At 50.4% G+C, this 23184-nt stretch overlaps 1 protein-coding gene across 1 annotated transcript; it reads left to right on the top strand.

The window, feature by feature from the left end:
- The first annotated feature begins 14443 nt into the window (after positions 1-14443).
- LOC109771382 (uncharacterized) lies at positions 14444-19578 on the top strand. The gene is made up of 6 exons (XM_020330075.4): positions 14444-15334; positions 17106-17289; positions 17381-17605; positions 17709-17825; positions 18640-18873; positions 19080-19578. The coding sequence occupies exons 1-6, from the start codon at positions 14757-14759 to the stop codon at positions 19287-19289; spliced, it is 1548 nt and encodes a 515-aa protein (XP_020185664.1). The 5' UTR covers positions 14444-14756; the 3' UTR covers positions 19290-19578.
- The last annotated feature ends 3606 nt before the right edge of the window (positions 19579-23184 follow it).

Below are 23184 nucleotides of genomic sequence, written 5' to 3'. Positions count from 1 at the left end.
GTCTCGGCTTGGTCACCACCAGCGGCAGGCGACGCACTCGCGCGCGACGTGGTGCTGGAGGCGCGGTCAGGCTGAGGCTGACCGGCTGCTCCACCAGCCGGCTCGGCGTCTTCACCCTCCTCCTCCTCTTCTTCACCCTCGTCGCTGGAGTCGATCTCCTCCGCCGAGTCTTCACCGTCTGCCAGGTTCAGCCCGAACCACTCCTTCGGCTGGGCAACACCGTTGTCGTCTACCTCGGGGGCGAAGACGCTGGTGCCGGTGTAGTCAGCGATCGCCGAAGCCCGTCGGATGATAGCCGGCCGCGCCGGCTCCAGCTCCGTGTCGGCTTGCTGCCGCCAGGTAGCCAGCTGATCCAGGCTCAGGCCGGGATACCAGGCCTTGACGAACTCCAGCGCCCGCCTGGCACCGGAGCGAGCCGCCGAGGCCTTCCAAGCTTCGAAGCGGCCGACTGCCACCTCCAGCCAGTCGGCAGTCCGACTGGGGGTGCGAGGAACCACTTGGCCGGGCTAGAGGGCGGCCAAGACTTGCGCCCCGGCACGCTGAAGCCGGCGGAGCAGTCGGTGAGCCGGCTGGATGCGGGCCTGGATCGCCAAGAGCTGCTCCTCCAGCGAACGGCCGGCGGTTGGCGAAATCTCGAAGCCAGCCTGCCTCCGCGCCTCGCAGCGGGCCTCAATGGTCTGGTTGGCGGCGGTAGAATAGCCAGGGAAATAATCTGTGCAAGAGAGAAGAAGAAAAGAACACCAAGTCAGAAAACGAGCCAAAAGTGGCAGACGACAAGAAAGGACGAAGAGGCAGGCGGCTTACCGTCAACCAGATCTTCGATCTGACCATAGCCAGAGATCAGAGTTTACCTGGCTTCAGCCCAGCCAGCCGCCTCCGTCTCGTACTCGGTCAGGAGGGCGGCTTCGCGGTCCTGCGCCGCCTTCAGAGCCGCCTTATGGCCTTCCTCCTGGTCGGCCAACTTCTTGGCCAGGCGGTCGCGTTCCTGCACCAAGGCGGCGAGCTCGGCATCCTTGGCACGAAGGGCAGTCTGAGACTCTCCCAGTTGCGCCCTCAGACCGGCGTTGGCCGCTGCAGAGACGGCAGAAAAAGAAAGAATAGTAAGAGGAAGTCGTCAAGGAAGATCCGACCCGACTGCTCAGCAGTCGGCCCGAATCTCGGGGACTACACCCAGTGGGTGCGCTGACGCGCCCCCACATGAGATAAAGAACAAAGCACGTACCTCGGCTCTCAGTAAGGTCGGTGGTCTTCTGGATCAGCTCCCGAGCCTGGGAGTTGAAGGCAGCCGCACGAAGGTTGTGGTAGTCCTGCAAGATAGACAGAAGATCGAAGTAAGAACAAGAATAGCAAAGCCAAATACACTAAGAAGTTCCAAGCCGCCTGCTCAGCAGCCGACTCGGAACTCGGGGACTACACCCAGTGGGTGCGCTGATGCGCCCCCACGGAAGAAATCAAGATCAAAAAGAAGCAAGATAAGGAGACTAACCCGGATGGCCGCCCGTGTCGCGAGGAACTCATCGGTGAACTGCCTCAGCGCCGTAGCCTGAGCCTGGAGCTGGGTCCGGACGTCCTGCGCGGCCACGTTCATCACGGCCGTCCCTCCGCCCGGCGTCCACCCCGAGGTAGCGCTGGCCACCTCCACGTCCGGGACCGACGAGCTGGAGCCCACGGCCGGCTGCGGCTCCGAAGCGGCCTTCTGTGGCTCCGACGCGGCTTTCCCCGCACGACGACTCGGGGGCATCCGGACCGCCATCTCAGTCCTCGCGACCGGCTCGCCCCCCGCCGACTGCGCAGGCGGCGGATCAGGCCGGCCACCTTGAGCCGCCCCAGTTGACGGGGTCGGCACCGGCGCCCTCTCCAGGACGACGACGTCGTCGTCCCTCTCCAGCCCTGGCTGGTCGCCGCTGGCTCCCTCTGGCGAGGGCTCCATGTCCCCAGGCGCTACGACGCGCAGCGGGGTGACCATCAAGACCTCCTCCGCCGCCGCCGTGGCGGCAGCCTCCGCTTGGGCCCTGGCAGCGGCGTCAGCGAGCGCCTTCGCCGCCTCCTCCTCCTGCGCCGCCTGAGCGGCGGCCGCCTTCCGTGCCTCCGCCTCTTGCGCCTCCCGCTCCTCCCGCGCCTCCCGCGCGTTCCGTTCTGTCGCTTCCTGAAGGTCGGCACGGGGGTCCACACGGCGAGTGGTGCTCCCAGATCCCCTTGGCGACTCGACGACGGATGCGGTAGCCGCCCGCTCAAGCGACAACGGAGCTCTGATCATTTGGAGAAAAAGACAAGGGTTCAGGAACCACCAGAGAAAAGAAAGAAAAAGAGTATACAAAAGAATTCAAATTTACGCCGACACGGTCTGCGGTTGCTTCACCGTCTTGCGGAAGCGAGCCGCCTTCGCGGCCGCCTCCTCCCGCCTGGTTGCTGCCGCCCCGCCCCTGGGTTTCTTCGTCCGACTGCCGAACAGACCCTGGGCGGCGCGACGCTTCTGCCCTCCGCCCCGAGCAGGCGGTGCAGCGGAGGAACCCGCGCCGCGTCCGGATGCCGGCCGGCGGCGCGGGGCGACTTCGGCCTCATCGTCGTCCGGCCAGTCGTCGAAGGTGACTCCGTGCCCGGAGCCGCCTGCTTCGCCGCCGGCTTGGCCACCACCCAGCTCGATGTTGTCGTCCATAGCGGCCGCCCCCAAGTCGGGGTCCTCCAGATCGTGTTCCGTTCGGTCGGGGACGAATCGACGCTCCGCGTCTGACCCGTCGGCCGACCGAAGAAGAGGGCTCTGTCGAAAAACAAGCCGACTAAGTTAGAGTCGGCCAAGAGGAACTCGGCAACAAAGTTAAGAGAAAAAGAAGAGACAAGGAGAGCATACCGTGGGCGGTGGATTGGCTCGGCTGTACGGCTCCTTGCCGAACTGCCACCCTTCGGAGAGTTTGCAGTTCGCAAGGTAGTTCACCATATAGGCGACCTCCTCGTGCGGCATGTCCTTGGTGCACATTCGGCTCGGATCGAGCTGGCCGCTCATCTGATAGATCAGATGAGGACGGCTCTGGAGCAGAAGAACCCGGCGCGTGACGAATGCTGCCAGAAGGTCGGGCCCCGTCAAGCCCTCCGACTGGGTCATCACTCGCACTCGGGCGACGGCTGCGGACCCAGCTGGCGTCAGAGTCACGGCCCGGAAGGACCACTGGGGCCGCCTGCCCGCCGGTGGGCCGGCTAAGTAAGCCGGCAGGTTGATGTAGTCGCCCCGTGGGGCGATGTTCCGCACGTAGAAGTACGACTTTTGCCACTTCTTCACCGACTGGATCAGCGTGATGACGGGGAAGGGATTGTCCGCGACCGACCTCCGCGACGCAATGAAGGCGCCAGTCTGAGCCGGCACGCCCTGCATGCGCGTGCCCAGCTTGGACTGGAAGAACTCCCCCCAGAGCTCGAGGGTAGGGAGGACGCCGAGGTAGCCTTCGCACAGGGTGACGAAGGCAGACAGCAGGACCACCGCGTTTGGGGTGAGGTGGTGCGGCTGGAGCTGGTAGAAATCGAGCCAGGAGCGGAAGAAGGCGCTCACTGGCAGGCCGATGCCGCGCAAGAAATGCGAGCGGAAGACCACCCGCTCGCCCTCCCGCGGCTCCGGCGTAATTTCCTTCGCCGGCGCAAGACGGACCTCCACCTTGTCCGCGCTGGGCAGCCGCCGCGTATTACGGAGGAACTCGACGTGATCCTCGTGGACGTTGGAGCTGTCCCAATCCCCGCCATACTGCTCCGTGGCGGGAGGCATGGCGAAAATGAGCGCGGCGGCGGAGGAATGTGTGGTGGAAGAGCGCGGCGGCGAGGCGCTGTTGCAGGAAACGGCGAGAGAAAGAAGACGGTGGAAGGAGGAGGAGCGTGCGAGAGTCTGCCGCTCTCCCCTCCCCCTACTTATAGCTTCACGAGGTGAGGCCGGAGAAGCCGGACGTGGGGGAGACGTGGGATTAACTGCACCCACTCCCCTCACGCCTCGCGATTATTACGCCCTAAAGGCGAGCCGAAACTGCTGCAAGGAGACGTGCGGGCGGTTTCGGGCTGTAGAAAATCCGCGCATGGGCCCGGGCATGGACGTGGCGGGTCCCCGCCCTGCGGCGACGTCCCGTCGCGCGCGTGGGCTGGCAGGCTTTCTGGCCGAGAGAGGCCACGTGGTTCGCAGACGGCAAGTGGCCGGCCCGCGGCCCGGTGCACGCACTGGCGAGCTCCCGCCCTCCGACTCCGGAGTTTTCGACCAAGGCGGCGCGCCTAACCAAAGCCGGCTCCCAGCTGCCGACTTGTCAAGATAGGAAGCTGACCGAGCTTCTCGACTCCTACTCAACCTCGAAGCACAACCAGCTTCGGGGACTACTGTTGGAGTAAATGGTCACGGGTAGCCTAACCGACTACCCCTGTTTCTTCTAAGAAAAATTATCAGTTCTTTGGGCCTTCAAGCACTCCAAGCATCGGACCACCTCCCCTGGCCGGCTACCTCTAAAGCCGGCTCACGGAAGGCGGCCCAGCCTCAACAACCTCCCCCCCGGGATATCCGCGGGGTGGCCGACTCCAGGAAGCCGACCTCGAAGAGCGCCGACTCCAAGAAGCCGGCCGAGACTGCAACCACCAAAGCTACACCCACATAACGGAGACAAGACGGGGTGTGGCCACAGTGCGGCCCACTACCCCCGAAGCCCGAGGCAGGCATGGCCACAGGAGGCCGTACGGGACGGCCATCTCCCGTTCGGCTCGGCACTGTAGCCATGCTAGCCCCGACGTCACCCACGGCCGACGCCGGTACGACCCACGGGCGGCGGGTCCCTTCGGCCAGGGAGAGGCGCGGAGGCGGCCCGGCCTCCCCCAGTCGGCCAAGGGTGTAGCCGGCCCCCAGAAGTCGGCTACCCCCTCCCTCGAAGCATGCGCCATATTAAGGAGACAAGACGAGGTAAGGCTACAGTGAGAGCCCCCTAGGCGGCCCACTGTAGCCACGCTTACCTCGACGAAGCCCTCGTCATCAAGGGCGAGGCTACAGTAAACAGCCGCCGACAAGATCTTAGGCGGTGGGGCCGGCTTGTCGACCAAGAGGCCGGCAGTCGGTGGGACCCACTAGTCGACGGGCCCCAACAGCCGGCGGAGAAGCCGGCGGGCGTAGACACTGACGGCTGGGACCAGAGCCCAGCCGGATTACAATTGTACACCCGGGGGGTAGGCCTATATAAACCCCCCGGAGCACCCATGCAAAGGGGGGGCTTCGGAGCATAGCACACACACACGCCATATAGAGAGAGAGAAGTAAGAGCTAGCCTTGTTCTTCTTCTCCCTTGAACCCAACAGCTCTAGGAGCGATTGTAGTTACCTTTTCCTGATCTAGTGATCATGCGGAGACCCCACAGAGCAGGACTAGGGGTGTTATCTCCTCGGAGAGCCCCGAACCTGGGTAAGATTCGCCGGCGTGCATGTCTTCGCCTCATCCCGTTTCCAGGCACCGGCGACGTCTTATTGGCACCCACAATGATAAGCCACCCGTTGGCATATGTCGCACCAACCACCCGACAATGCTATACGTTGTTATTTGGTGAACTTACCAGCTACTCTCTTCTACCTGCTTCAAGATGGAGGCTGTCAGAAGCGTAGTCTTTGATAGGACTAGCTATCGCCCTCTTATTCTAGCAGTCTGCAGTTCAGTCCACAGATACTACCCATTTCATTGATACCGATGCATATGTAGTGTAGATCCTTGCTTGCGAGTACTTTGGATGAGTACTCACGGTTGCTTTGCTCTCTCTTTCCCCCCTTTCCATTCTTTTCGGATTTCGCAACCAGATGCTAGAGCCCTGGAGCCAGACGCCACCTTCGACGACTCCTACTACACCGAGGGTGCCTACTACTACGTGCAGGCCGCTGACGACCATGAGTAGTTTAGGAAGATCCCAGGTAGGAGGCTTGCGCCTTTTCGATCTGTATCCCAGTTTGTGCTAGCCATCTTATGGCACCTTGTTTAACTTATGTCTGTACTCAGATATTTTTGCTTCCGCTGGCTCTTGTATTTTCGAGCTTATGTATTCGAGCCCTCGAGGCCCATGGCTTGTAATATAAAGCTTGTATTATTTTAATTTGTGTCTAGAGTTGTGTTGTGATATCTTCCCGTGAGTCCCTGATCTTGATCGTACACATTTGCATGTATGAATAATGTACGATTGAATTGGAGGCGCCACACAAGGTCTAAGCAATTGTGCATATGTTATCTTTCTCGTGTTATGGACTTATGATGAAATCATCTCCTAGCATAACATACAATTTGGGCCAATTCAACAGAAGTGTTCCTCTACCATCATGTCATCAATGTTGGCGACATCATCATCACACTTAACTATGCTTATGATCAAGGAAACAGAACCATCATGCAACACTTGAGCTAGTCATAGAGGCTAGACTAGGAATCTATTTTACTATTTATAATTTCACATGTGCACATGAGTTTTTCTCTGAGCCTCTTGATTTCCACAGATTCAAGAATCACAACTGGTATGGAATAGAATATAAACATCAACCATAAACTTCAAAATTAATAATACTTATATTATTGCCTCTATCTCATATTTCTAACACTTTTTAGGGAATCTTCGAGTTTGATTTGGGGCGGCGACAACGCTGTCCCCGTGTGGGAATAATGTCCTTCCTGCTCTTTCCTCGTTCCTTTGGTGTGTTTTATTGCCAGTGGAGGGCGTGTGAAGCCGCGTATTTCGGCGGGTCTTCTGGGATTCGGTCGGCTTAGGCTTCCGGTTGATCTACCCGGATTCAGCCAACATTCATGGTCTTCAGAATTTCTACAGGCCCTTATCGGAGTTTTCTTCTCTGGGACGGCAATTTGCTTTACAGATCGCGGCCGGAGGCGTATTCTGGTCTGCACCGACGACTTCCCAGCACGGCTTCTACAAGCTCCTAGGTTTCAAAAAAAATTCTCTCCTGAGGCAGAGGCCCGGAGGCGTCATCGAGCTATGCTCATGGCACGCGGCCGGTGGATGCAATAGGCTTCGGCACCTCAAAAATTTAAATGCAATTTTATTTTTCTGCATGAGTATTTCTGTAATGACATGTGCTACTTAATATACGGCCTTGGTCCTTTTAAAAAATGTTTACATATTTTTTCATCTCAGTGCCAACACACGTGAGTTCAACTGGTACTCGCCTGTCGACAGATCGACGAAAACCAAACTGAAACCACATGACACATGCGATAATCAATCCAAACAGTTTAAATAAAATAAAAAAACCAAACTGAAACACTGGCCCTTTGGAACCGAACGCCGGTGGCGCTCCGCCCCCCAACACGGAAGGAAACCCCAAAATTTGCCGGAACCGGCTCCTCTACCGTGCTGTTAAGCACGGCAGGGTGCCGTGCCTCCTTGTGGCGCTAGCGGTCTCACGCATATGGGCCTTGTCAAAAATCAAACTAGTTACCCAGCCCAGCCGTTTTATCCATCACACCGTTCTACTAAAAAAACAGATTAATTGCCTCAAAACAAGATTAATGATTAACTATAATTAATACAGTACATGGCTAACAAAAATAAACTCATTTCAGAAAAATATTTTTACTAAATCTCAGTCTTATTTTACATGGAGCGGAATATGTCCTTTTCCTATTTTCTATTTATTATTTTAATCGGTTCGATTGGTACCTTTATTTTTGTTTTTGTGTGCTTTTAGATAATACTGTGAAACAAAAATGATCTCATTTCAGAAAAAATGTTTTGCTAATCTCAGTCTTATTTTGCGCAAAGCGGAATATGTCCTTTCTATTTATTATTTTGACCAGTTTGATTGGTACTCTTATTCTTACGGGTGTCGGTTTTATTTTTTACCACATTCGTCGCCCAGACAAAACTACAATTGCATGCCAACATATCGTGCGCAACTGCAGTCGCACGTCAGTGCATGGGCGTGCAACTACAATTGCATGTCCATCGATCGCATTTAACTATAGTTAAAGATTGTCGTGTTGTATCCCTTTGGTCGCCACTGGGTTGCGGCTAGAGTTTCCACTCGGCTGTGTAGCCGCCTCACTCACAAGTTTCAACAAATATATTACCCGTAAAAAAACAATACATCCATGTATTAAAATTATATGGTTTTAAATAACACACTTTTCTTTTGTTCTTCTTTTTCTAGTTTTATGTTTTTAATACACGAATATATTTGTCGGAGATCGTGAGAGAGGTGGCTACGCAGCTGACCAAGGCGCGACACTTGTTCTCTCCCTAATGATGTCGCCTGGGCACAGAGACATCGGCGACAGATGGACATGCAATTGTAGATGCACGCCAGTGCATGTTTTTTTTTGAACAGGAGGAATACCCCCAGTCTCTGGATCGCCTGAGCGGTCACCCTCATCGCCTCATTCGCTCGCTCTCTCAACAAATCTCCCACCCTCATGAACTCGAGGGGCAGATCGCCGGTGCACATGCATGCGATTGCAGTTGCGCACGATCGGTTGGAAGGCAACTAAGATTATGTGTGGTCGGCGGGTGTGGTCAAAATAAAAGCGCACAAAAACAAAAATAAAAGTACAATCAAATGGATTAAAACAATAAATAGAAAATAGGAAAATGACATATTTCGCTCCACGTAAAATAAGACCGAGATTTTGTAAAACTATTTTTTTGAAACAAGTTCATTTTAGTTAGTCATGTACTGTATTAATTATAATTACTAATTCGTTAATCTATTCAGGTTTTTTTTTTGAGACAAACTTGCCAAGCTTTATTCAGAACCTTGAATGTTTACAGGTACAAAAACAGCCCACCCGGTTGGCCCAACCAAACGTGGCGACCGAAACCGAGTGTCAAAACATGCTTGGCAAGGTTGTGAGCCTCGAAATTCGAGCTCCTAAACTCATGAACTATGTTACACGAAGGGAAAAAACTAGAACGATCTATAATTTCCTGTATTATAGCTCCATACTCTGTCGCTGATCTCTTCTTTATGTCATCCACCACTATCTTACAGTCTGAGGCAATATGTATTTGGTTGACATAAACGTCCTCCGCCAAAGCTTGTCCTTCTCGTATAGCCAAAGCCTCAAGCGTGGCAGCGTTCGAGACATGCTTGAACTTGATTGCTGAGGCCCCCAGAAACTTTCCCATCTGGTCCCGGCATATAGCAGCCGAAACTCCACAAGTCTCGTCACCTGAGACCGCCGCATCTACATTAATTTTTGCATGGCCCTCTGGCGGCGGCTGCCATGTTGCCGGTCGATTCACCGCCACCCTGCTGCTCCCTGCCAACTGCTTTTGCACTAACTAAATATCGTTGAGAAATTTCATGACAAAGGCATTGGTTGCATAAGGACTTTCATAAATCTCTTCGTGAATCACCCTTCTTCTTGCTCGCCATATCGCCCAAAGCGTCACCACCACACGGGTAAATTCATCATGGGACAGAGTATCATGCAACGTGGAGAGCCAGACCCTTGCGTTCATTGACAGAAAATCCACCATAGACTCCACCGTTTCTTCCGAGCACAAAGACCAGACACTCCTTGCCATAATGCAATCTATGAGGGCATGTTTCCAGCTATCTTGTGAAGAACATAACGCACATACCTTCGTAGTGGACATGTTTCGGTGGTGGAGAAGATCAGTTGTTGGTGTTGTTTCATGGCACAGTCTCCACAAAAACACCTTTATTTTCGAAGGAATTTTCATCTTCCAAAGGGATGTCCACACTCCCTCGTCCCCAGAGTCAGTGGTGTGACCCCAACCGGTTGCAACAAAGCTTCATTCCTGAGCTTCGTTCCGAGCAAAAATTTGTAAACTGACTTTACTGAAAAGATTCCCCTTTCATCTTCTCCCCAGGCCCAAAAGTCAGCCACTCTCCTTGTGCATAATGGTATCTTGAGAATGCTCTCAGCATCTAGAGGTATGAAAACTTCTCTCACCCTTTCCTCCCGCCATGAGGCAGAAGATTGATCAATCAGCTCCGAGACCCAAGTTGGCTTATCTTGTACAAGAGATGCTATTGGCCTCATCATCCCCGACCTTGGTATCCAATTCTGGTCCCAGATATTGGTCTCTTCTCCAGTCCCAATTCTCCTAATAAGGCCTTGTGCCAGAGCTTCTCTGCCATCAATGATCGCTCTCCATATTTGTGATGGGTTGTCTCCTAACTGCGCTTCAAGAAAAGAGGATACTGGATAATATTTTGCTTGTAATATTCTGGAGCTCAAAGCCAATGGATCTTGTAAAATTCTCCAAGCTTGTCTGGCCAGTAGTGACAAGTTAAAAATCTCAATATCTCTAAAGCCCATCCCTCCCAAGTGCTTTGGTTTTGTACAAACGTCCCACGATATCCAGCAAGGTTTTCTCTTCCCCCTTTTGCTACCCCACCAAAACTGTCGAATCAACGAAGTTATACTTTCACAAATACCCCTTGGTAATCTGAAGCAAGACATGGAATATACCGGTATAGCTTGAGCAACTGCTTTTATTAACACTTCCTTACCTCCATAAGATAACAGTTTCTCCATCCAACCTTTGATTTTCTCCCAAACTCTATCCTTCAAATATTTAAAGGTTCCATTCCTAGCATGCCCTACATCCGTCGGCATGCCTAAATATCTATCACTGAGCTGCTCATCATGAACATGAAGGGTGTCCTTTATGTTGTCCCTAACCACTTGTGGACACCCCTTACTGAAAAAAAATTGATGATTTCTCATTGTTGACTCTTTGCCCCGACGCATTGCAGTAGGTCTCCAGAAGGTTTGAAACAACCCCTGCCCCCTCATCACTAGCCTTGAAAAGCAGCAGGCTATCGTCAGCAAAGAGCAAGTGATTGACAACTGGCGCTGTCGGAGCCACCTGAACTCCCACAAAAGCTGATGATTGAGGAACGGATTTCAAGAGGCACGAAAGGCCCTCCGCTGCTAACAAGAAGAGATAGGGGGAGATCGGATCTCCCTGTCTGATACCCCTCGTGGGCCTAAATTGTTGTAACTGCTCTCCGTTAAATAAGACTGAGAAGGACACTGAGGTGACCATGTTCATGACCACCCTAATCCATTGATAGTCAAAGCCCAGCTTGACCATTATAGTTCTGAGATAGTCCCAATCAAGCCTATCGTAGGCTTTCATCATATCCAGCTTCAAGGCACAATGACTATTGCTCCTTGACTTACTCCTCTTCATAAAATGGAGACATTCATACGCTGTGATGATATTATCTGTGATTATTCCGCCTGGGACAAAGGCCGACTATTCTTCTGAAATGATATCTGGTAAAATTTGCTTCAATCTGTTCGCTATCACCTTTGACGCAATCTTGTACAACACGTTACACAAACTTATTGGTCTGAATTGAGAGAGCAAAGATGGATTTAGTACCTTAGGAATTAAAACCAAAAAAGTATCGTTGATGCACTCCGGGCTTTCTTCTCCTCTGACAATTCTAAGGACAGCCTTTGTCACCTCTTGCCCACAAACCTCCCAGTGCCGTTGATAAAAATGAGCCGGGAACCCGTCCGGGCCTGGGGATTTAGTAGGAAACATCTGAAACAAAGCTATTTTGATCTCCTCCTCAGTGTAACCAGCACATAAGACAGCGTTCATCTCAGCAGAAACCTTACGGGGCACATGATCCAAAACTGCATCCATGTTGGTAACACCCTCGGACGTATATAGGTTTTTATAGACGTCAGTCACCATCTCCTTAAGTTCCACCGGATCATCCACAGTGATTCCCAAAGAATTCATCAAAGCTTTTATCATATTCTTCTTACGCCTCATGCTTGCTCTCAAATGAAAAAACTTCGTATTTTTGTCTCCAGCCGTCAACCATTCTATACGTGATCTTTGTCTCCACAGAAGTTCCTCCCTATGATAAAGTTCAACCAAACGCTCGTTAATTTTCCTTTCCGAGTGGTCAGGACCCAGTCTGGATGGATCATTACGCAAATCTTCTAATTTCTTTTTCAGGGTCTTCATCTCCCGTCTTATGGACCCGAAGGTCCTTCTGTCCCAGCGTTGCAAGCTATTCGATAGGTGTTGCAATTTTTGTTTTAAACCTTCCACCCTATCGCCCGAATCAGATGCAGACCACGAAGACAAGATAGTCTCTTTTAAATTTTCATGTGTCTCCCAGGCTACTTCATAGCGGAAGATTTTGCTCCCCCCTTGCTTCAACTCAATCTCTCTGTTCAGCTCCAGATGGATCGGCCCGTGATCCGATGTAGCTGCCGTAATATGTGTTAGTCCCGTAGAAGGGAAAAGGGAACACCATTCCGTGGAACCGAGAGCTCGGTCAAGTCTAACTCTAGTGAAAGTGCCCCCAGCCACCTTCTTTTCGAAAGTCCAGAAGCGACCCTTGAAGCCAAGATCCACCAGCCCGCATGTGTCAACCGCATCTCGAAAGCCCTGTATTTGGGCATTGCTACGTTGGCCAACGCCCTCTTGTTCATCTGGCCGTAAAACCTCATTGAAGTCCCCAATGCATAACCATGGGAGAGAGCTTGAGCCTGCTATGTTTTTCAAAGTATTCCAAGTGTGATGCCTTAGGTGAGTTTGTGCTTCCCCGTAAACCACTGTAAGTCTCCACAGATCAAAACCCGTTTCCCTAATACCACAATCCAAATGATAAACTGGATACCCCAAGATTTCAATATCCAGATTGTTATTCCAAAACAAACCGATACCTCCAGTTCTACCTACGCTGCTGACAACAAATGCTTTATCATAACCAACAGAACTAGCTAAATTCTCCACTCTTGCTTTGTCAATCTGTGTCTCTATTATACAAAGCAAAGTGGGGGCAAACTTCTTCGCGATCTCACGAAGCTCGCGAATTGTCGAGGCATTGCCCACTCCCCGACAATTCCAGCTTATGATACTCATTGCTCCCGGCGGCACTCCCCGGAGGAGCCCGCCGATATACCATTTTTTGCCTTTTCTCCCTTGCCTGCTGCCTTCTCCGCCAAATGATCCCCCTGCTTGGACCTTTTGTTAACTTTCCTTGGTGACACATATACCGGGGGCATTGGAGGAACGCCTAAAGGTGTTTTTCCAGCAACGGCTAAAGTACCCTCACCAACAAAAGTAGGAGGATCCTGGACCCTGGTAACTGGTGGCAGAGCACTATCCACTGAATTTCTTTTGTTGTTGGTTCTGAACGCCATAGCAGCAAGACCTTCAGGATCTGCAGTCCCATCCTGAGTCTCCCAAGCGGGCTCGCGTTCTTCTTGTTCGCTGGATGTGTTTCTTGCTGGGTCCCCTCCTCTTTGGGCTGTATCACGACCCCTACCTCTCGTTCCACCTCTGCTCCGACCTCCCCTGAAGAAGGGTCTCCCTTCCCTGGGCTGTGAGTACCGAACCTCTCTACGCTTGGCAATCATCCAGCTCCCCCACTTCTTGTCAGTTTCGTTCCACACCCCATTGCCACACTCCTCAAATCCATGTCCCATGAGGCCACAGACCTTGCAGAAAAAAGGAATTTTTTCATATTTCACCACTAGCATACGTCTCCCTTCTCCCTCCACAGACAGAGGAACGAATCTTGTCAAAGGTTTAGCAGTGAGAACACGAACCCTAACCCTGACATAATCGCCCTCGAAGTACAGAGAAGGGCGGAGCTGCACCTCCCTTACCTTGCCAATTCTTCGAGCCAACTCATCCACAACCTCTGGTTGGCGGTACAGGTCGGGGACTTTATGAATCTGCGCCCATACATACAGGCCGTCCAACACATATTCTTCTGGGTCTGTGACCCCGTCGTAGTCCTCAATGACCACCGCGTAGTTACGGAAAAGCCACGGACCACCATGAACCACTTTCTTCCAATCTCCCAAACAAAACATCTGAAATATGAATCTATTCTCACCCGCTTCTCTGAATTTGGGCGTTTGTGCTAAGCCCCAGACAAACTTCATGGTATCGAAAAAGGACGACGAACTAAACGGCCGATCAGTGTTGACCCTTGCGATCGCCAAACATCTAGATTCCTCTTTGAACTGCTGGGCTTTTTCCTTCCCGATGATTACGTCGTCTAGCTCTTCATCCATAAGCTCCATATTCTTGAGCATCTCCTCTAGATCTTCCTCCTCCGTCCGTCCCGATCGCGACGTTGAGCCAGTCGCCGCCGCCATCGGATGAGGTACCCGCAGAAACCCAAGGTCCCTAGCCGTGCTTGGGTACAGAGGTGAAAATATCCCTGTCGGAGATTGCAAAAACCTCCCGCCGGCAGATGAGATCGCCTGCGAAGGTAACGAAACCCTAAACGAGAGGGTAACACCTCTTTGCGTCAAGTTGTCGCTATCTATTCAGGTGTGTGATGCATCAGACGGATGGTCTGGATAGCTACATTGGTTTTTGGCAAGGCCCATATGCCTGCGTCCACTAGCGCCACAATGAGGCACGGCACCCTGCCGTGCTTAACAGCACGGCAGAGGATCCGGTTCCGGCTTCCTTCCGTTCCGATTCCTGCCGACGCAACAGAAGCCACCGCCTCCGGACGAACCAAGCCGCTGCCCACTTCCTTCCGCGGCGACGTCTCCATCATTTCGCACTTGAGTCGCGCAAGTGGTCGCCGCGCCTCTCCATAATTTCGCACGCAAGTCGTCGCCGCGCGTCCGGGATGACCCAAAACGGTTACCGCGCTACTGTTGTCAGAGCAGTTACCTACTCCACTCCTCAACGCTAATCGCTGGTACATACAGTACCACTAATCACCCTCTTCGACTCCAATCCCCTACGCTAGTCCCGTCGTAGTCTCTGCGCGGATCGTCGATCGCCGCGATGTCGTCTTCCTCCCCGTCCTCGTCGGACCAGAGCGGGAACCCTAGCCCCTCGCCGCCGGCGCCGGCGGGGGTCCGGCCGGGAGCGGGGCCGGCGGCGTGGCCCAGGCGACGCTGCCGCGACGTCTTCTGGCTGGTCGTCTTCCTCCTCCACCTGCTCGTCTTCGGCGGGGCGCTCGCGCTCGCCGGCCTCAACCGTTTCCGCGTAGCCGACCGCTTCAACATCGACCGCTACGCCAACCACACCGCCGCCCCGCCATCCGCCGCAGTCGCGCCGCCGGGGTCGGATGTCGGCGTGTCCAAGGAGAAGGCGCTGCCCCCCGAGCTGACGGAGACGTACTGGAAGTACTACGGCGCTGCGGGGGCGGTGGGGACGCTGCTCGCGTGGTCCTGGCTGGCGGCGGCGGCCGGGAAGAAGGACGGGGGCAGGGTGCTCATGCGGGCCGCCGTGCACAGCCTCACGGCGTACCTTGCCGTCATCAGCGTGCTCTGCTTCTGGGGAAACCACTCCTTCTGGGGCGTGGCGCTCGCTGTAGGCGCTGCGCTCCACTTCCTCTACGTCATGTCAGTGATTGATAGGTACTCTCAACCTCAACTGCATTTCGGAATTGCTTTGTGGATTCTGGCAATTTCATATAGTGAATTTGGACTGTATTGGGTGAGGATGTGACACCAACACTGAACAAGACAAGTAAATTTCTGCACAATTGAAGAAACCATTCATGAGAATTATGTTATGGGATTGATTCATGTCTGTTTTCATGCCCCCTTTCAAACAGTGTGAACGCCCTTGTGCGCATATGGCTGTATGCCTCCACTCTAGTGTGTGCAAGCAGTCCAGTGCTTTCTTTGCTGATATGCTTTGGAGTCAACGTGATTTGAACGGGAAATTCACAGTTTAAGCATTGTGCTGCTTTTGTTCGTAGTACCTACCAAATAATATAGCTGAACAAAAAACTATGGTTCGGGGAATCTTATCATCATTTGGGTGCATGCCTAAATGGTTAGCCTGCGAATAAGCAGGCTTCATTGATAGCTATATGTTTGAACGATTTAACGTCAATCTTGTTTCAATATTAATGTTATTATAGTTGTATGGAAGGAAAGCCAGTAAAATCAGCAAGTGTAGTATGGTGGAATAGCTGCACCGCCCCTATATTTGCGTACAAGTTTAATCAGTTGCATTGGACAAGTCAGTTGAATTTCATTTTAGCTTGTTTAACTATTGCTATATTGTCATTATTGGACATATGCGGGGTTGAGTTAGCATATCGGTATACTTCCCAAATGCAGCTTTGCTCAGTGGAACAAGTTGGTGCATGCATTCTTTAGGTGAAAGATGCATGTGGTGTAGGAGTTTACTAATTTACTAATAGGCCTGAATAGTGAATACTTGTATCGTAACTATCTAGGCCACCTTACCATCTTAGCCTTAAAACTTGCATATAAATTGAGTGGATTGTGAAGCCAAAATATTTGGGCATGACACAACATGCTATTGAGTTTTACCTTAGCGTGTAAACAATATCATAGTGGGATGAAGCCGCAAAGTTGGTACTGGGTGTCTAACTGGCTATGCACATCAAACCAGTATCAAACTTGATGCTGATTTCTACTAGTAATCAGTAACTTCTCCCATTGATTTTGGGTGTATTATCTTGCACTCTACCCTATATTAATCATATTAGCAGAAACTTGGAAGCAAGTGGTTTCTCTGTTATTGACCCAGTTAAGCCATTTTCTAACAAAGTAGATGTTCAGTTTTGTTCTAAAGCATCTTAAGTTTCTATTTAATATGAAAGTGGCATGGCAGCTTATTTGCAATTCATGACGGTCTCTGGAAGAAAGCTGTGGATTTTGTTTAGATTCAAAAGTGGAGAATTCTAGTGTAGATATCCTGCTAACCATTCATTCCATCCTTGGATCAGGATATATCTTTTTCGCTATAATCATGTATTGGCTAGTTTGCTTTGTAAGTTGATCTTGTTTTAGGAAGAAAACATCATGCCTTTCTTTTTTGGATGACTGTTGTTCCGAAGGTTCTGCTGGGAGATAATCTTTTCCGCATGTATTTGATAACAACATGGAACCTCAGTTAGACAGTTTTTTTTTTCTTTTTTCACAAAGGAGGTTGGAACCCCCAGCCTCTGCATCTCAAATTCTCAATTTAGTCTCAGAGTTCCTGCTGTACTAGAAGATATTCGGTCCATTAGCTGACTTCTGCTTGATCGCAGTATTGTTAATTTCCTTATTGCTGCTTTAATTATGTGGTAAAATAAAAAAAGAACGATTTTATTCTCATGAAGTCATGAGTAATATATTTGTTGAAAACTAACTTTTTTTTTGCTAGATTTCCATTTACAATGCTAGTACTGCAAAAGGCAATAAAGATGGTCTGGGAACTTCCAGATGTGATGAGAGTAGCATATGCATTTGTACTGGTAATGCTTTGTTGGATGGCATTATGGTCCTTTGGAGTTTCTGGCATTGTTGCTATGCCCATACCGAATTGTGGGCAATGGTGGCTTGTTCTGGTGAGGGCAAGTTGTTGCCATTATTCTATGTTGGATTTCAATGTTTTCTTTGCTTTTAGATATTTTCTAATAATTATCCTGCAATTTGCAGGCTTTATCAGTCAGTTTGTTTTGGACTGGAGCTGTCCTTAGTAATACAGTCCATGTCATAGTATCAGGAATGGTGTTCCTTGTTCTCATTCATGGTGGACAAGCTGCTGCGTCGATGCCCCCCAAACCACTTCTAAAGTCACTTCAGTATGCTGTTACAACTTCTTTTGGAAGCATTTGCTATGGATCACTCTTTACGGCTGCCATTAGGACTTTACGTTGGGAGGTCTGTGACTTACTGGCTAGAGTTAGCTGGTGTGAAATTTTTAACTATCAATTAATTGCCTGCCATTTGTTTACTCCTTTTCATTCTTTATATTTAATTTCAGATTAGAGGAGTTCGTTCTAAAATTGGCAACAACGAGTGTCTTCTGTGCTGTGTTGATTTTTTCTTTCATATTGTGGAGACGCTTGTTCGTTTCTTCAACAAATATGCATATGTACAGGTCAGTTGCAAATATCAGTTTATCTATTTAGAAGTTCTCAGGATGTATAAGATATCAAGTTAAAAGAGTCTGTTCTCTGTGTTTTGCAGTTTTGCCATGCATATTTGTGCACTATGTTTTTTTCATGTTTCCTCAAACTATAGCAGCTTTGCATGAAAACTGGGCCAGGGAAGCCTGCCCCCAATGGCTCATCGGGACAAGCGGGTCGACACAAATTTAATTGCTCAAGATGTATTATGTCGTTACAATAGCATACACCTTTGCAAGTTTTGTTAGCATTCCAGTTTATAGGAAAATTTTAAAATCTTGATCCAAAATTGCCTCTGTTGTAGAGTTGCAAATATGCTAACTTGTGATGCTAAGCGTATTCATCCTAGAAATAGCTTGTTTTTCTAGACATGCTAAAATTCCTACCGATAAATGATTCTGTTTGAAAAGATGTTGTACTACTACTCCCTATTTTATATGAATCTAGTATTAAAATGGGTTGGACCATGTTACCCAAGGGGATATGAGGCCAGTCACCACTGGATCATTGGGCAGGCACCATGTCCCTGAAGAAAGCAGAGGGGTCAACGGGTACCGGGTCTGGGCCAGAGCGGGTCGGCTCACTCCCGTCCTTAGGAATCTTGATACCCAAAGCATGTGACTGCGAAGCAAATCGCTGATTTTGTTCTTTTTGAATTGGTAAAACTTTGTATGGAGAAATGATTTGTTCCTTCATAGTATTGGTTATTGATATCAATCAAGTTGCTGATCATTATCTAAACAATGGTTTCGGGCTTACTTGTATCACACTGTTTTTCACTTTCAGATAGCTGTCAACGGACAGAGTTTCAATCGTTCAGCTAGGGATGCTTGGGAGCTGTTCCAGTCGACTGGCATTGAAGCACTTATTGCTTATGATTGTTCTGGTGCTGTTCTTTTGATGAACACAATATTAGGTGGGTTAATTACAGGAACTTGTACTGGTGTTTGGACATATTTCACACAACGTGATAAAGCAATTATGGTTGGCTCGACCTCTATGCTGATTGGCATGATACTGGTAAGTGCTTACATGAGTATCCGGTTTTGATTGAAGTGTTTTAGAAAAGGGGCCTCCCGGATTATGTATTTTTCTTGCAGTAGAAACTCCTAGGTATTGCTAGGAGCTGCATGACTGAATTTTATGAATAGTATCTGTTATGGATATTTCGAGTTAAATATTTCCTGCAGAGTTTATTCAGAACTGAGAGCCGCTTTATTTTGCAGGTTGGGCTAACTGTCGTGGTTGTTGAAAGCGCAGTTACATCAATATACATATGCTATGCTGAGGACCCTCTTCTAATTCAGAGATGGGATCCTGAATTTTTTGAGCAAATGTCAGAAGCACTGCACCAGCGACTGCAGTACCGAAGCTCCAGAGCCCGCCAAATACTGAACGGTCGGCTTGATCATTTGCCAAATACATCAAGTATTTGAATCTCATGTCAGATACTTCATTTTTGTCAAACCATTGGACGGGCAGCAGCCATTTCCAGAACAAGTTGTTTTGGATCCTCCTGCCATGAAAATATAGAGAACGAAGTGCCCCAGCAATCTTCCGAGGCCTTCAAAAGCAATATTCCCTAGCAGGCAGTCGTATGTACATTCTTTTCTTCTTCTTTGCGTGGGGTATGTTCATAATTATGTAAATTTACAATGCTACCTTTTACTTAGTTCTGTTGCCTTGTGTCAGCAGCATTTCAGGGGGAAACAGAAGAACTTCAAATCTGTTTCAGGTCTTGGGTTTTATTTGACTTTTTTAACACAGTATATAAACGCAGATGCATACACGCACATTCTCTCAATCAATGCTGTGAACGCACTTCCGCACACCCTCCCTCTTTGAACACCCTACCTCTTTGAGGACCTTCGAGTACAACATTTTTTTTAAGGAAACAAGTACAACATTTTAAGATTAACGAAGTCGACACAAGTGCAATTGTAGTTGACGGGAACATCTTCTCCTATCGAACGTACATGGCTGAAAGGCCTAAAATAAATCCAGGAAAATGTGATCCAGGAAAATGTGACCAACTGGACTTGAATCCCTGATGGGCCGGGTATCGCATTGTTCTCTTAACCATCAAACCATATGTTGGTTTGCATATATACAGGAGCACTTACTGCTCATATTGTGCATGTCTATATATACAAGGGTACTTTCCCTTGGAAAAATAAATATACAAGATAACTGCTCACAATTGTGCACGTCTATTTTCCTTGAAGATATATTGAATAACTAAGAGAATGACGACCAAGCACGCGATACATCAAGCATGCCGGGGCTGCGGCACAACCAAGCCCAAAGAAAAAGAGAGAAATAAAAGAGAGAGAAATGCCAACACCGGCAGATCGGCAAAGACGAAGAAGACCGAAGCTGCTGCGCCCACCGAAAAAGTCCCACCGTGCTCCTAGCACTCTGAAGCACCGCGTACCGAGCAACACCTTCAACAAGGAAAACGACGACAACGCCGCTACTGCCCGGACGAGTCCGAGGGTCTCCCCTGGTACGCGGGGGCAATGGGGAAGGGGTACACCCGAAGCCCTCCAGGAAGGAAAGGCGACACCCGTCGGCATCCCTCCAGGAAGGAAAGGCGACACCCGTCGGCATCGGTGCCGGACAAGCCGAAAGGGATTTCTCCTGACCCCAAAGAACCATCACCGCCTCGCCAATCCGGAGTGCTCCACCCAACTTCCGCCCACGAGCATGCGCGACCACGGCCACATCACCCTCCGCAACGCCTCACCGTGGTAACCAGCACGAGGCCTAGAGGAAAGAGGAGGGGACGGCGAGACCGGGGGCGGCAGCAACATAGTCGAACGGGAGGGAACAACCTCCGCCGCCCGCACGGCAACCGACCGGACGCGACAGCAAGGAACACACCAGGCCCCTAATGGCGCAGCCGAGCCCGCGAAGTCCCTGCCTCCGCGCTGCAGAACGCCCAACGACCTGGCCGCCACCGCCCGGAGACCACTGCCGCACCACCTTGACCTCCAGGGAGCTGCGCCACCGTCGAAGAAACAGCCGGCCCGCCTCGACCCAGATGGGGCTTGAAGGGCCCATATATGGGCCGAGGGGCGCCGCCGGCCACGCCCGCAACAGCACATCGCCCCGGAACCAACGGAGGTGCCGCTGCACCGAGGAACCACCCCACCAAGCCGGACCGCCGCCGGCCGAGTTGCACCGCCGCCGTCAGGAGCCCTTGCGCCACCCTCCGTGCTCACGGGGAAAGGCCGGCCCAGCGGAACACGCCGGCGACGGCGGGAGGGGAGAGGGAGGGGAAGGGGGCTGGAGGAGGGGAGGCGGGCTAGGGTTCACCCGTCGCCCGTGGGGGATGAGAAGCGAACCAGCTGGGCCTCGCAAGGGCGTGCAAGGGGTCTTTCACAGACCAGTAAAAATAATAACTAAGAGAATAGCCAAACCCTACATCTTGTTTCTACTTTGTGTCTCTTACTTTTTGCTTATACTTTGGTGTTATGTTCCACGGTAGTCTCAACATGTTATCAGCATGAGGCACTGTTAGGACACGACAAAAAGGAAACCACCTTGACCCAAAGACGTACCGCGACAACCCTCTCACCGGGAGGATCGACTATACTGCATCGATGATCTTCATGGCTACGAACCAACCTGCATTGAACTTCACGAGATTAAATGTACGGATCATCACCATGAACCCTTCCTGCCTAGATGGGGTATTTTCTCGAAAATATTCCACATTTAGGTCAGATTTCATCACTAGACTAGCCACAGTGGGGAGTAACTTAGACTAGTAACATGCATATGTTACTAGTCTATGTTACTACCCTATAGTGGAAAGTAACATATGTATGGTGTCATGTAACACATTATCTATTAGGTTATAGACTCATCTTACCTTGGCATATGTGATGTTACTCATACTACTACTCCCTCTGTACCGTTTTATTTGTCGTTGGGGGTTTCTACTACAAAGTTTGTCACGTACAATTCTTTTTGCTGTTTCCTAAACTACCCTCCTACCACTCGCTCTCGTCCACTCTCTCGCTCACTCACAAGCTCGCTCTCCCTAGCATGCGTCGCCGGCGCCTCTATCTTGTCTGCGTCGCCTGCGCCTCTACCTCGTCTGCGTCGTCGGCGCCTCTCCCTCGCCCGCGTTGGCGCCGCCTTTCCATTGTCGCCGTCGCCGTCGCCGTCGCCAAGATCTCATTTTTATTCTCCGGCGGCTCGATCTGCAACGACCTTCCTCCATTCCAACGCCAGCAGCTGCGGTACGTCGCCCCCTCCTCGCTCCCTCGCTGCTGCTCATCTACCAACGCCTCTCCGAGCTTGGTACAAGGATTGAACTTGGCGATTCAAGTAGGTGCAGATCTCCGAGCTTTGCCAACGCCTCTCCGAGCTCGTCCCCAACGTGCGGCAGCCGACCATGTAGCTTCGTCGCCGACAAGCTGGAGCAGAGGAGGACCGAAGCAAGCTGGAGCAAGTTGCAGCGTGCTTCCCCGACAACGATGGTGAGTATTCTTGTTGTTCATGTTCATGTGCTTTCAGTAGATGCACTGTGATTCAAGTATTCCAGTACTCCTGAACAATTACCTCATCAGATGCAGTTTATAGTGTCTGAATTTTGTTCATGTGCTTTCAGTAGATGAACTATGAGTAGTTGTACTGCATCAAATGCAGTTTATAGTGTCTGAATTTTGTTCATGTGCTTTCAGTAGATGAACTATGAGTAGTTGTACTGCATCAAATGCAGTTTATAGTGTCTGAATTTTGTTTGCAGTAGGATTACATCAGTATTTACTGAATTTTGAAGCTACCCCACTGAAAATTCCACTGTTGCATGAGTAGTTTCAGTATTTACTGAATTTTTTCAGTTACTTAACTGAAACTTTTTCAGTTACAGTAGGACTTCTCTTCTCTCTTCTCTTTCTCTTCTTGCATTTGTAGTTTAGTGTAGGGTTTATTGGAGTAGTGCTCATCTTGAATTGCTACTGTGAGAGGATGAGTAGTGCTTTGTTAGGAATAATTCCTACTGTTGGAGGAACATGCAAGTACTCTACACAGAGGCAACTCTGCATTGTTACTGAATCACATTTTAGTAAAAAATTACTCCACAGAAATTGTAGACTAGTGGCATGGAAATGTAGACCACATTGCTTGTTGACACTTAAACTGCAATACATCAGGCCTTAATTCAAATGGAGTAAACTCTCTTATCTTCTTCTCCTATCTAAACTGGAGTATGGAGTAGCTTAAAATGAAGTGCAGTACTATTTTAGTTTTATGTTATTTTCTGAGCTGAATATTCAAGCTGAGCTCATGATACCTTTGATAACAAATACTCCTGAGCTG

This window comes from Aegilops tauschii, chromosome 6, assembly GCF_002575655.3.
Source record: "Aegilops tauschii subsp. strangulata cultivar AL8/78 chromosome 6, Aet v6.0, whole genome shotgun sequence".
Lineage (NCBI taxonomy): Eukaryota > Viridiplantae > Streptophyta > Magnoliopsida > Poales > Poaceae > Aegilops > Aegilops tauschii.
This window is presented reverse-complemented; position numbering and strand designations above follow the sequence as displayed.